Source organism: Salmo salar, chromosome ssa14 (genome assembly GCF_905237065.1).
Source record: "Salmo salar chromosome ssa14, Ssal_v3.1, whole genome shotgun sequence".
Classification (NCBI taxonomy): domain Eukaryota; kingdom Metazoa; phylum Chordata; class Actinopteri; order Salmoniformes; family Salmonidae; genus Salmo; species Salmo salar.
Genome location: NC_059455.1, coordinates 35,002,555 through 35,017,527, shown reverse-complemented (window position 1 = coordinate 35,017,527; position 14,973 = coordinate 35,002,555). Strand labels below are relative to the sequence as shown.

The 14,973-nt window shown below is 43.6% G+C and overlaps 1 protein-coding gene and 1 non-coding gene across 5 annotated transcripts in view; one reads left to right on the top strand and one right to left on the bottom strand.

Annotated features, from left to right (window-relative positions):
* Positions 1-77: 77 nt before the first annotated feature.
* Positions 78-14,973, bottom strand: part of LOC106569431 (NEDD8) — a 45,553-nt gene continuing 30,657 nt past the window's right edge. For 2 of the 4 annotated variants that reach the window (XM_014140784.2, XM_045694286.1), the window contains exons 2-4: positions 754-801; positions 535-617; positions 78-429 (exon numbers count right to left, since the gene is read on the bottom strand). In XM_014140784.2, the coding sequence (XP_013996259.1) occupies positions 312-429; positions 535-617; positions 754-801 (249 nt within the window). In that variant the 3' untranslated portion in view covers positions 78-311. Of the gene's footprint in view, positions 430-534; positions 618-753; positions 802-2,810; positions 2,918-10,169; positions 10,359-14,973 lie in introns of those variants that run through there. The other 2 variants (XM_045694285.1, XM_045694284.1) reach the window with 2 other exon arrangements.
* On the top strand, positions 10,502-13,180 carry LOC106569434 (uncharacterized). Its single transcript, XR_006758811.1, has 11 exons — positions 10,502-10,660; positions 10,787-10,971; positions 11,048-11,150; positions 11,424-11,515; positions 11,675-11,855; positions 12,097-12,202; positions 12,279-12,367; positions 12,448-12,539; positions 12,660-12,767; positions 12,881-12,922; positions 13,021-13,180. It is a non-coding gene; the product is annotated as an uncharacterized protein (transcript).

The window sequence follows — 14,973 nt, the reverse complement described above, 5'->3', positions numbered from 1 at the left end:
TAGTTTTACAATGCACTGCTAAGTCACACACTCCTACAATAGCAGCCATACAGCCACGTACTTCAAAACAAAAACAGTCAACTTTACCTTTTTAATCACAAGCAAAATACTTAAACTTACAGCAAGAGGTGGTTACAAAAACAATCTACACAGAAGAATTATAGCAGAAAGTCCTTTGTTTGCTGAGGCCCAGGAAGCCTAAGAATTTTAGTGCCACACCATTGTGGCAATTCGCTGCTCTGTGCTGCAACATGGTGTGAGTGACAATGACAGAAACTTGTGGGTTGGCACAAGGCCGGCCCCACTGCCCACTAGACGATGAGTTGTATTCTGTTACAGTGGCAGACTAGCCCTCCTCTTAGCGCCAGGACCAGATGCAGAACTGAGCCTCCCTGGATCTTGTAGTCTGCAGCAGTCTTCTCATCGTTCCTGAGGGATGGGAGCAGATAAAACATCCAACATGTAATACCACCACTTGATTAAATGGAGCTGATGTTTCATGACAAGATTGTGATGGAAGGGTTGATCACTAACATCTGTTTTCCACTGTAGATGAGTCTTTGTTGTTGAGGTGGAATACCCTCTTTCTCCTCCACTCTTTCTTTAATTCTCTCCACCTTCATGTATACAAGAGAGCATATAAGCTAAATGTCTTTACTAGGGTGTCACTCCCCAGCAATGTATGCTGACATGAGTAATCAAAATATTACACATAGAAAGCAAATCCATGAGACTAATGTAGATGTTTCATACCTTGTCTGTGGGCTCAATGTCGATCTCTATTTCTTTGCCAGTGAGAGTCTGTAACAGTAAAATAACTGATCATTTTAGAGCATAAAATACCATATTGCATTTAACAGCAACATCTTATAAGGTTTGGCCTAAATTAGTGGGTAATGGCTATGGTTCTACAGCACCTGTTTATTGTACTAAGTGAGGCCTTGTATCCTGTCTGGATTAAGATGTAGACTGGGTGAGCAAAGAAGCTCAAATGTAGGACATAGGCCATACAATTGAATTTAGTTAGGCAGTAACACCCAGCTAGCCTATAGTTAGTTAGCTACCTAAAGTAAATTAGTTATACTGAACAAAAATATAAATGCAACATGGAAAGTGTTGGTCTAATGTTTCATGAGCTGATATAAAAGATGGCAGACATTTTTCATAAGCACAAAAAGCTTATTTCTCTCATTCTTTTGCATGAATTTGTTTAAATCCCTACTAGTGAGCATTTCTCCTTTGCCAAAACAATCCATCCACTTAAGGACTATAAAAGGCTGCTCTAAAATGTTTTGTCACACAACACAATGCCACAGATGTGTCAAGTTTTTAGGGAGCGTGCAATTGTCATGCTGACTGCAGGAAAGTCCACCAAAGCTGTTGGCAGATAATTTAATGTTAATTTCTCTACCATAAGCCGCCTCCAATGTTATTTTAGAGAATTTGGCAGTACGTCCAACTGGCATCACAACCGCAGACCATGTGTGACCACGCCAGCCCAGGATGTCCACATCTGGCTTCTTCACCTGAGGGACCCTGACAGCTGATGAAACTGAGGAGTATTTATGTCTGTAATAAAGCCCTTTTGTGGGGAAAAACTCATTCTGATTGGCTTGGCCTGGCTCCCCTGTGGCTGAGCACTTGCCCTCCCAGTCCCACCCATGGCTGCGCCCCTGCCCAGTCCTGTGAAATCCATAGATTGGGGCCTAATGAATTTATGAGCGTCAGTCAATGGACCTTTAAGGCTTTGATGAAGAGGAAAGCTCTGGAGATATGACCAGTTCATGGATACTCAGTGGAGTATATGACCCTGCAAGTCAGGAATCTTCCGAGAGACAGGAGACAGTCAGAGATGAGATGGAGCAAGAACAGTCAGCGTACAGCTGCAGGGACAATCCAACTCAAGACCGTCAAGCTCAGCTATCTCTCGATAATGAGACAGCTATTAGCATTCCTGACTATGACAGGGTAGCTGTAGTCCCTGACACAGAACCTTCAGGTATTCCTGACTCAATTGCACCAGCTGATTTAGCTAGTGACCAAGACTTACAAAGACCGGGTTCACGTGATTCGCAAGATGTGGTCAGAACACGCACTGGCAGGGTAGTGAAATCTGTAAGTCGACTTATTGAGACAATGGCTCAGAGACCATTCACTATGGAGGGCTGAGCCACCACACTAGGAAAGAAGTCCCAGTCTCTTCTAACTCTGTTTTAAAAAAAGGTTTTCTTTATTTCTTCTGTTGTTCTGAGGAATATTCATGGATATGTAAAGCCATCTAAGTGATGTGTAGAATGGTGTCAAGGGATAATGTGATGTGAGGACGAGTGTTGTATGATGTACTTGGCATCGTATTTGTCCAGGAGGTTCTCAGGCCTGATCAACCTTAGATTCCTCTGAATCTGCCTGCAGATAGCTTGTATAGCAGAGACCAAAGATGAGATCTTGGTGTTCACTTGTGCCAGTAGTGACTCAGTAGAGTTTGGTGTCCCTTGTGTTCCATACCTTGTTTGATATGCATTCAGGATTTTGGTAAAATTCAGGAGGGGTGAATGTAACAGGTGTAAAATATACTTTATGCATTTCACCGAAAATCCCTCATATTTATTTTAATGTATTATTTTAAGGTTATTTTAAGATGTATTACATTACTTTCAAGAGTGAACTATTTTATTGTATTTCTTTTCTAAATTGTGTTAATGCTGTGATGTCATCAGCAGGAGCCATGCTCTTACTCCTCAGTTTGCTCAGAGTGTGATGAGGAGAGGCAAATATACTTGTATGGAGTCCAGACTGCAGCAGTAACTTACTTTTGCCTTGTATTTGTATCCATTCCGTGCTGTCATTAAAAGAGAGAGAACCGGCTGAATTGTGTCCAGAGCCTTATCTTCCACCTACACCTTACCAGAACACAACGCAGAAAGGGACCGGTGCAGAACCAGTTACACTTGCAGCTGGAGGTTGTTAACATAGCAAAACACACAGATGGCAGTGGTTAACTTGATTGCTTGCTGACATTTATTATAGGCATCGCCAATTGACAATAACCCTAACCCCTATTCTAATCCTAACCCTGGCCCCAAACCTGAACCCTATTCTAACTCTGACCCTGCTAACTGGGAATTAGCTAGCTATGCTAATAGACATATTATGCTATCTAGCTGGCTAGCATTTATTTCACCTCAGACTTTCTGCTAGTGAGGTTGCGAACTGGGCTAGCCGGTGCCTAAATTACAGCTAGAAACAAATGATCAACCATAAAGAGGAGAGATATCTTGCCGCATAGGCGGGGCATCCTGCCCTCAACATACTAACCTAGCATTTACTACTTTACTAAAAAAACAAATGTTTCTCTCTAAACAAAAAGCTTTTCTCTCTTTTTTTGCACGAATTTGTTTAAATCCCTGTTAGTTAGCATTTACCCTTTGCCAAAACAATCCAAACAATCCACTTTGACACCTTGTGCTAGGGACAATAAAAGGCTGCTCTAAAATGTGCCGTTTTATCACAACACAATGCCACAGATGTGTCAAGTTTTGAGGGAGCATGCAATTGCCATGCTGACTGCAGGAAAGTCCACCAAAACTTTTTTTGCCAGAGAATTGACTTAATTTCTCTACCATAAGCCGCCTCCAGGCTCTCAAAGTGCTCGATGGAAAGCCCAATAGCCATCATCACTGTTACATCCTCAGAAAGCATGAGCTCCTGAGTTGGGAAAATCTTGTGCAATACACCGACGCATGTCTTGTATTCAAGATCCTAAATGGCCTAGCTCCCCCTCCACTCAGTATTTTTGTAAAACAGAAAACCCAAACATATGGCAGCAGATCCACAAGGTCTGCCATGAGAGGTGACTGTATAGTTCCCTTAAGGAAAAGCACCTTTAGTAAATCTGCTTTCTCTGTGAGAGCTTCCCATGTCTGGAATACACTGCCATCAGACACACATAACTGCACCACATATCACACTTTCACAAAATGCATGAAGACATGGCTAAAGGTCAATCAGACTTGTGAACATAATCCCTAGCTGTGTATTGCCGCTTTCCATGTTGTCTGTAGCTTGTGAGGTGTGGAAACACTTTGTTGTTTTTATGGATTTTGTCTTGTTGCTTTTTGTTCTATGTTGCTCTGTCTGTATGCTACATCTTCCTTGTCCTATGTTGCTCTGTCTGTATGCTATGTCTTGCTTGTCCTATGTTACTCTGTGTGTGCTCACTGTTCAATGATTGTCTATATTGTAATTGTTTTTAATAACCTGCCCAGGGACTGCGGTTGAAAATTAGCCGGCTGGCTAAAACCGGCACTTTTACTGAAACGTTGATTAATGTGCACTGTCCCTGTAAAAATAAAATAAACTCAAACAAACAAACAAACAACGTCATTTTAGAGAAATTGGCAGTACGTCCAACCGGCCTCACAACCACGTGTAACCACGCCAGCCCAGGACGTCCACATCTGGCTTCTTCACCTGAGGGACCCTGACAGCTGATGAAACTGAGGAGTATTTCTGTCTGTAATAAAGCCCTTTTGTGGGGAAAAACTCATTCTGATTGGCTTGGCCTGGCTCCCATGTGGCTGCGCCCCTGCCCTCCCAGTCCCACCCATGGCTGCGCCCCTGCCCAGTCCTGTGAAATCCATAGGTTGGAGCCTAATGAATTTAATTAAATTGACTGATTTCCTTATATGAAATGAAACTCAGAAAAATCTTTAACCGTTGCTTGTGGCGTTTATATTTTGGTTCAGTATAGTTAACGTTAGCGAACTCTGCATTGGATACAGGGATGACTGTTTCAATGCCAATGGCCTGCTGCGATGCCCACTATATAGCGCTTTTCAGATCTATTCATATATTTAGCTACGGCAGATAGCTAGATCGGTGATGAGATGATAATTCAGTATGTAAACTAGCGGAAGCTGTACTTTTAGTTTATTGTTTATGCAGTTTGTTCTGGCCATTAGCCAATCGGCATTTCTCAACGAGTTCAAAGCGGGAATGCATCCAACTAGTTACGACCAACAACTTGGTAAATTCACTATCTCCCACTTAAGCCACAAAGGCAGCATAAGTATCTGATAATTCATTGCAAGATTGGAATCGGAGTTCATACTAAGGATTTCCAGATCAGGGTGATTGATTGCCTGTGTAACAGGAGTAAAATATACTTCTTGTATTTCACCAAAATCTCATATATTTATTTTAATTTATTATTTTAAGGTTGTTTTAAGATGTATTACATTACTTTCAAGAGTGAATTATTTTATTGTATTTTTTTCTAATTTGTGTTAATGCTGTGATGTCATCAACGGGAGCTATGCTCTTACTCCTCAGCTTGCTCAGAGCGTGAGGAGTGAGAGGCAAACAGCTACTTGTATGGGAGTCCAGACTGCAGCAGTAACTTTTGCCTTGTATTTGTATCCATTCCATGCAGTCATTGAAAGAGAGACAACCGGCTGAATTCGTGTCCAAAGCCTTATCTTCCACCTACACCTTACCAGAACACAATGCAGAAAGGTACCGCAGAACCGTTACATTGGTGCCGTGACCCAGATCAGCGCGCGGGATCATTGTGAATCGTCATGATCAACACCAGCTTGGTCGCCGTGGGAGTTGCTATGCTATAAATAGGTTGGAAGTGAAATTCTATACACGCAAGGGGGAAAAAGCTAATGTTTTGTTAGGTATATCTCTTAGATTAACTGATTCATTTTGAAATTGTCTCATACATATTTCATTTTAATTTGTGTATATTGATAGTGAATAATATGACTTATATTGTTGGAAAAGGAGAACGTATCATCGGTGATGAGCTTGAACTGGTTCTTGGGAGAGGGAGGTTTTCCAGGGAGTTTGCCCCAGACCCCAGCCAGAACTATAGATGTAGACTCACCAAAGTTTTGTTCTCTACTCGGGTGCCTAACGACACACCCCCAGCTCCTGTAATTATGTCTAGTGACACTCACTCAGATAGTTCAGGTGGCCAGTCCTGAATTTGGGAAATTTTATCACGTCAACCCGCCCATCAGATAGAGACAGCCTATATCAGCTCAAATTAGGAAGGAAGGTGAGAGTGAAGGAGGATAGCAAGCGCACATGCTCAGAGCTCCAGTGCAGGCCAGACATTCGCTGGACACAATCCCTCCCTTAATTTATCTCGGTATGGAACTTGTCATGCAGTCAGATCGTGAGAGAGCCTCCTATGTCTCAGAGGGGATGGGTCTGACAAGTACTCAGTACATGAATGTGGAGGAACCCATGGACGTTTACCTGAGAAAGAGGTTGCCGGCTGGTAGAAATGCTGCCGCAGGAGATCATGTCCAAGCTTATGGGGAGAGCTAGAGACGCATATGGAAGATAACACTCCGCAGCAACACATCTCTGAAACCTCACGAGAACCCCAAAGTGATAATAGATATACTGAAACAACATTTCAGTGAGTTGACATATTCATCCATGCCTCTTGCCGATCTTTATAACACTTTGCCAGTACTAGGAGAAATTGCCATGGAGGACTGGATCCGGTTGAACAAGGCATTAGATGTGGCCGACGAGTGTTTGAGGAGGCAGGGTCGAGCACCCGAGGACTCCAGCCGAGAGGTAATGATGATGTTTGTGAAACACTGCCCAGATCCTTCTCTTTCTGCAGATTTAAAGTTCAAAAAAGCTGATAGGTGGACAGCAGCTGAGATACAAGAACGTCTAGATAAGTATTAGTCTGAAATGAAAGCCCAAATGTTGACCAGGTCAAAGCACCCTGCTGCTGTGAGACAGGTGGTCACACATGTCCAGATGCCTGTACTTGAAGATGAAGTGACATCTTGTCCAGTGTCTCCTAACCAGAGTGAGGTAATTGTCGTGCTATAAATTCTCAGACAACCCAAAGATTCCTTGATGCCCTTCCAGACTCCCCCTCTGCCTACCCAAGGACGTCAGAGGACAAAAAACAGTTAACCACCTAACCGAGGAACTCAATTTAACCTTGCGCATTACCCTAGATGCAGTTGCACCCCCTAAAAACTAAAAACATTTGTCATAAGAAACTAGCTCCCCTGGTATACAGAAAATACACGAGCTCTGAAGCAAGCTTACAGAAAATTGGAGCGGAAATGGCGCCACACCAAACTGGAAGTCTTCCGACTAGCTTGGAAAGACAGTACCGTGCAGTATCGAAGAGCCCTCACTGCTGCTCGATCATCCTATTTTTCCAACTTAATTGAGGAAAATAAGAACAATCCGAAATTTCTTTTGATACTGTCGCAAAGTTAACTAAAAAGCAGCATTCCCCAAGAGAGGATGGCTCTCACTTCAGCAGTGATGAATTCATGAACTTCTTTGAGGAAAAGATCATGATCATTAGAAAGCAAATTACAGACTCCTCCTTAAATCTGAGTATTCCTCCAAAGCTCCGTTGTCCTGAGTCTGCACAACCCTGCCAGGACCTAGGATCAAGGGAGACACTAAAGTGCTTTAGTACTATATCTCTTGACACAATGATGGAAATAATCATGGCCTCTAAACCTTCAAGCTGCATACTGGACCCTATTGCAACTAAACTACTGAAAGAGCTGCTTTCTGTGCTTGGCCCTCCTATGTTGAACATAATAAACGGCTCTCTATCCACCGGATGTGTACCAAGCTCACTAAAAGTGGCAGTAATAAAGCCTCTCTTGAAAAAGCCGAATCTTGACCCAGAAATTATAAAAACTATCGGCCTATATCGAATCTTCCATTCCTCTCAAAAAAATTTGAAAAGCTGTTGCGCAGCAACCTCACTGCCTTCCTGAAGACAAACAATGTCTACGAAACGCTTCAGTCTGGTTTTAGACCCCATCATAGCACTGAGACTGCACTTGTGAAGGTGGTAAATTACCTTTTAATGACGTCAGACCGAGGCTCTGCATCTGTCCTCGTGCTCCTAGATCTTAGTGCTGCTTTTGATACCATCGATCACCACATTCTTTTGGAGAGATTGGAAACCCAAATTGGTCTACATGGACAAGTTCTGGCCTGGTTTAGATCTTATCTGTCGGAAAGATATCAGTTTGTCTCTGTGAATGGTTTGTCCTCTGACAAATCAATTGTAAATGTCGGTGTTCCTCAAGGTTCCGTTTTAGCACCACTATTGTTTTCACTATATATTTTACCTCTTGGGGATGTCATTCGAAAACATAATGTTACATTTCACTGCTATGCGGACGACACACAGCTGTACATTTCAATGAAACATGGTGAAGCCCCAAAATTGCCCTCGCTAGAAGCCTGTGTTTCAGACATAAAGAAGTGGATGGCTGCAGACTTTCTACTTTTAAACTCGGACAAAACAGAGATGCTTGTTCTAGGTCCCAAGAAACAAAGAGATCTTCTGTTGAATCTGACAATCAATCTGGATGGTTGTACAGTCGTCTCAAATAAAACTGTGAAGGACCTCGGCGTTACTCTGGACCCTGATCTCTCTTTTGAAGAACATATCAAGACTGTTTCAAGGACAGCTTTTTTCCATCTACGTAACATTGCAAAAATCAGAAACTTTCTGTCCAAAATGATGCAGAAAAATGTATCCATGCTTTTGTTACTTCTAGGCTGGACTACTGCAATGCTCTACTTTCCGGCTACCCGGATAAAGCACTAAAGAAACTTCAGTTAGTGCTAAATACGGCTGCTAGAATCCTGACTAGAACCAAAAAATGTATCATATTACTCCAGTGCTAGCCTCTCTACACTGGCTTCCTGTTAAGGCAAGGGCTGATTTCAAGGTTTTACTGCTAACCTACAAAGCATTACATGGGCTTGCTCCTACCTATCTTTCCGATTTGGTCCTGCCGTACATACCCACACGTACGCTACGGTCACAAGCGCATGAGCCTCCTAATTGTCCCTAGAATTTCTAAGCAAACGGCTGGAGGTAGGGGCTTTCTCCTATAGAGCTCCATTTTTATGGAATGGTCTGCCTACCCATGTGAGAGACGTAGACTCAGTCTCAACCTTTAAGTCTTTACTGAAGACACATCTCTTCAGTAGGTCCTATGATTAAGTATAGTCTGGCCCAGGGGTGTGAAGGTGAACGGAAAGGCTGGAGCAACGAACCGCCCTTGCTGTCTCTGCCTTGCCGGTTCCCCTCTCTCCACTGGAATTCTCTGCCTCTAACCCTATTACAGGGGCTGAGTCACTGCCTTACTGGTGTTCTTCCATGCCGTCCATGGGAGGGGTACGTCACTTGAGTGGGTTGAGTCACTGACGTGGTCTTCCTGTCTGGGTTGGTGCCCCCCCCCTCCCCCTTGGGTTGTGCCGTGGCGGAGATCTTTGTGGGCTATACTCGGCCTTGTCTTAGGACAGTAAGTTGGTGGTTGGAGACATCCCTCTAGTGGTGTGGGGCTGTGCTTTGGCAAAGTGGGTGGGGTTATATCCTGCCTGTTTGGCCCTGTCCGGGGTATCATCGGATGGGGCCACAGTGTCTTCTGATCCCTCCTGTCTCAGCCTCCAGTATTTATGCTGCAGTAGTTTATGTGTCGGGGCTAGGGTCAGTCTGTTACATCTGGAGTATTTCTCTTGTCTTATCCGGTGTCCTGTGTGAATTTAAATATGCTCTCTCTAATTCTCTCTTTCTCTCTTTCTTTCTTTCTTTCTTTCTTTCTTTCTTTCTCTCGGAGGACCTGAGCCCTAGGACCATGCCTCAGGACTACCTGGCATGATGACTCCTTGCTGTCCCCAGTCCACCTGGCCGTGCTGCTGCTCCAGTTTCAACTGTTCTGCCTGCGGCTATGGAACCCCTGACCTGTTCACCGGACGTGCTTGTTGCACCCTCGACAACTACTATGATTATTATTATTTGACCATGCTGGTCATTTATGAACATTTTAACATCTTGACCATGTTCTGTTATAATATCCACCCGGCACAGCCAGAAGAGGACTGGCCACCCCTCATAGCCTGGTTCCTCTCTAGGTTTCTTCCTAGGTTTTTTGGCCTTTCTAGGGAGTTTTTCCTAGGGAGTTTTTCCTAGCCACCGTGCCTCTTTCACATGCATTGCTTGCTGTTTGGGGTTTTAGGCTGGGTTTCTGTACAGCACTTTGAGATATCAGCTGATGTACGAAGGGCTATATAAATACATTTGATTTGATTTGATTATGTAAACTAGCGGACTTGGCCACCAATTAAATAGCTGGTCTTACCTTAACCTTGATCAGCATTTTGACTGTCGCATAAAATACGCTTTAAATCGATGTAAAAAATACCTAATCCACACTTGGTGTGGTACTGTCAAATTGAGCAAACCAGATTGTTCAATCTTTTTGATTCAACTTTATTTCCTGTGTAAGTCACTATTCCGTCCGTCCATCGTGTTTTGTGAGACATAGGTTCCGCTTTGCAGACTACTTTATGGGGAAAAGATGTGACTATTACAATTTTTACTTTTAAAACCCATAAAAATTCAAGGATGTTTTCAGACCAGGAAATACCAAAACTGATGACGTTGGTAAGTTTTTAGGTCTATAATTATCGCTCCTTGACCTCTCACAGGTGTTCAGAATTAAGATGATTAGGATCAATTGGTCCATAAATATTTGTAGTTTGTAGGCACTCCTAGATCATTCAGTCATGTCTCTCCTTTGGCAATGTGCAATTGTTTTGGCTGTTGTAGCAGCAAGCGCTGCCAATGAAGGTACGTCTAATAATGAACGCATAATATGATTACGCAGCGCTGAGACCATGTTAACTTGAATAGGCTACTTATCGCATGCTGACCCTTGAGATGTGAATGATGACATTATCAAATTTATATTTTTAGATTTTAATGTGGATTGTGAGAAACACTCCATTAAAGTGACATGGAAGGTCAGTCCAGAGCTGGTTGAAAATGCTGCCCGTCTTTTCCTTGGACACTGTGTTCCGTCCACATTTTCTGTTCTACCCACGGGAGAAGGGATGGCGACATTCCACTACAACCTCAATGGCTGTGCCATCAAGAAACGGGTAATGTCTGACTCTTGACCCAATGTATGCCATTTTGAATCCTGTGACGACTAATGCTTCTCCTTCTGTTCCCTAGGTGACTGGCAAAAACACATCTATTCAACCAACCTGACTTACAGACCTGACCGAAAGCCCAAACCTGCTGCTATTAGTCACCATATTAAGTGTGTTTACATAAGGTAACCATCTATGCCAGGGGTACTCAACTCTTACCCTAAGAGGTCTGGCGCCTGCTGTCTTTCGGTTCTACTTTATCATTAATTGCACACACCTGGTGTCCCAGGTCTAAATCAGTCCCTGACTAGGGGGAATGACTAACAAAATGCAGTGGAACTGAGTTGCGTTTTAGGGCTCTATTGGGTGTAGTGTACTGTAGCTATGGTGTTGGAATCAAATCTTCCTAAGCCTTCGCCACCTTCATTATTAAACCAAACATTCCCCCTTGTTTGTAGACCTGAGGGGTGGATTCCCCCATTCCTTATCCCTGCCTATGGTAGTGCTGAGGGTCATGGAGGATTGGTTTTCCACATGGCACTCCTCAATGGTGAGTGACTCATACAACATCAATTATTGTAAGAATATGTTCAGTCAACTTACCTGGTAAAGAAATTCCTAGCAGAGGACACTGCCCAAAGCTAGTTGAAACCTGTGGCTGTACAGTACGTATGAGCATTGCGCCCCTTCCCCTCTCTGTTGCATGTAGAAGACCTTACTGGTCTGGCTAAGACCAGCCTGTTTCCCCTGGGCTCTTTCATCCCCATCTGGGCAGCAGTGGATCAGAAGGACCATCAGCCCTTGCTGCTGCTCTTGGAGGAGTGTGTGGCGGCCACAACACCAGAACTGCAGTCTGCGAGCCTGGTGTACCCCATCATCACCAACAAGGGGTATGTACCAGACCTGGCTATGGCCATGTTTTGGTTTTTGACTGCCTAGCACTACACAGCCTACTCAAATGACCAACTCGTCATCAAGCTTTGATTATTTGAATCTGCAGTGTAGTGCTAGGCGAAAGCCAAAATGTGCACTGGGGGATTCATCCCATTAAAGTATGGAATACATTTTAAAGTTAGATTATTTGCTGGATGGAAGTTCTGTTTGTCTGCTCATTGCACAATGCATTTTCAGTTGCCTTGCTGATGGGAAGACGGGGAACTCCAGGTTCCTGCCTAGGTACCACTCGTCTGCTATTCTGCTTTACCTGCAGTCCTTCAAGTTTGCCCTAGGCGAGGAAGTGAGTGGACCACAAGTTCTCGGTATGACTGGGTTGTTTTCATACTGTAGCTCTTGACTGTTCTCTTTCACCCCAGGTGTATATTCATTGTAAGCTTGTTGCATGGGACCCTGAGGTTTTTGATATAGAAAAGAAGGCCTGCCACTACATTAAAGAGACTGGAGAGTAAGTATTGGTCACATTCTTTAACATTGGACCATAATGACGTTAGTGCCAATGCAACAGCCAACTTTTTTTATTCATAGATGGGAGCTGCTGGATGACCCGTCTCAAAGTGACCTCTGCAAGTGCTGTGACTCGAGTTGCAAGCCTCGGTTGAAGAGGGGTGTGGATTCAGGTATTTTGAGGCACTTCATTTCAAGCCTGAATGAACTGTTTAGTTCCATATTCATTTGAGCTGATCACTCTTGAGTTTCTGATGGGAATGCAGCTTGAAGTAATTCATTTTTTTTCTCAGGACCCCAGGGCCTGGTTCAAAACTCTGTTCTTGGACCGCTCACAATAGTGGAATACTCTGAAACCCGGATCCCCAGTGAATTTGTAAAATATCCTACTGTAAAACAAGGTTGGTGATTTTGGCATTGAAGACTATAGTTTACATTTAGAAATGTATCAGATTTGATGCCAAATGAACTTGAACCTGTAACCTACTCATCTGTCATTGTGTTCTGTGTTCAGTTGACTGGTTGGTGTAATGGTCTGGAACACTTTGCTTGTCAGGTGTGTGTGTGTGTGCTGGTTATTGGCGGTCATTTTACTGTAACATCCCCCAACGGCAATGAGATGCATGTTACTAACAATTCTTCAACCTGTTACAGGGATGGCTGTCTTTTCTGTCTCCACAGCCATCTAATTGTTGGTGGCCTGAAGGGTGTGCATCACAGTACATTTAGAGAAGTGGTGGAAACTACAACCCAGTATGGATTTGAAGTCCTTTGACTTTAGCATGTTTCAATAAAATGAGTACTTTACAATGGTTTTTGTCTCTAATGGTTGTCAAAATGCTATGATCCTGATGAGCTGTACCCTAAATCCAGTAGTGCGGGCCGGTATCTACACAAAATAGCCAAGAGGTGACCATCTGGTTGTAAGAAGATGATCACAATGTGAGTGCTCAGTGTTTTGCGACTTTGTTCTGGACTACCCAGTGTCCTTTTTACTCTTGAACTGTAACACTTTCTTCTCTTGGCATAATTAGTTTGCTAATGATAGTCACAGCAGGTGTTCATGCAATGGTAAAGCTATTTGAAAGATTGTCATAAGTGAACCTGGTTATTGTTGGCTATACTTTTTCAGCAGTAGCCCACCCCAAGATCAAATTGACACAAGCCAAGTTTAGAGCTTGTAGGTGGCTGATGGCCATGCTTAGGTAACAATCCAGGAAAATGGCAGCAGTTTACATTTTAGTTCAAATGTAATTATTTTATTTTTTTAAGCAAGTGCCCATCAGGGAATTTACCCCAAAGATTATGCCTTGGTTTCAGTGCCTTTCATACATCACCTGCAAAAATGCGTACCTTTCTAACGCTTATGTTCAGTTTAACTAGACTAAGGCAAGATTTAAAATCCCAGCAGTTCAAGATTAAACTGTTTCCATCAGTTTAATATTTTTGGCACATTCATTGGAATATAACTGATTAAACATTTCATAACACTGGCATTTCCCCTCTGACAGGTCACAAATGAATCCCACCCCAGTTAAATTTCAGCATAGCTCATGAGCCCAGTATTTGCACTGTATCCGGTAACAGAACAAGCGTCACGGGTTTCGTTCTGCCTTTGCTTTTTTTTTTTTTTTTTTGCCTTGTCCTCCAGGAACCTCTTGTGGGGTGACGATGTCGACTGTAGCTGACTTGGCATTTTCCTTGGCCTGGGGGGCGACTCCAATATGGCCACTGTTTGTAGACCTGGTACTTTTGAACAGGAACTCATGACTATTGGTTCAATTATAATGGGCTCCCGAGTGGCGCAGCGGTCTAAGGCACTGCATTTCAGTGCGAGAGGCGTCACTAGACCCTGGTTCAACCGGCCGTGATTGGGAGTCCCGTGGGGTGGCGCACAATTTGGCCCAGCGTTGTTAGGGTTTGGCCGGGGTAGGTGGTCATTGTAAATAAGAATTTGTTCTCTACTGACTTGCCTAGTTAAATAAAATACACTGCTACTATATTTCCTAAAATGTGTGCTGACGTTTCCCTTTCTTACCAACATTTGGAGGAAGGTCACTGGAGACCTGTGGGGTGGAAGTTGTGGCAGGGGTAGAGGTCATGGTGGGTGTGAAGCCTTCAGCTTGAGCCAGACTGGTTGCTTGTGGGATATACGGATGGCTAATCCTGGGTGCCGCTACATAAAACTGTTAAAACCAGTCTATGCCTGCCAACTGCCTTTCCTTATTCAATGTGTTTTGGATTCCCATCCTCTCCGCCAGGTCAAAAGTAAGTTTTCGGACATCCCAGGGCTCTTTCCATTTTTGGGGTATGACACACCAGGTCTCATTCTAAAGAACCAATGAAAGACTGGTTACCCACCCAAATGGCCGTGGCCTGGGATTTGACCTGCTTGTCTCAGTGGCACCTCAGGGTTTTGGGTGGCACATTAAAAGCCCGGGCAGCTGCCTTAATGCCCTGCCTATGTTCAATAGCATTCAGGGCACAACGAGCGCCTCTTCGCCATAGCCTCACAATCAGATATTTTCTTGTTAACTCATCTAAAAATAAACCAGAATTATCTTAGGAACGGTGGAGAACTGAACCTATTCTGACCCTAACCCCTAT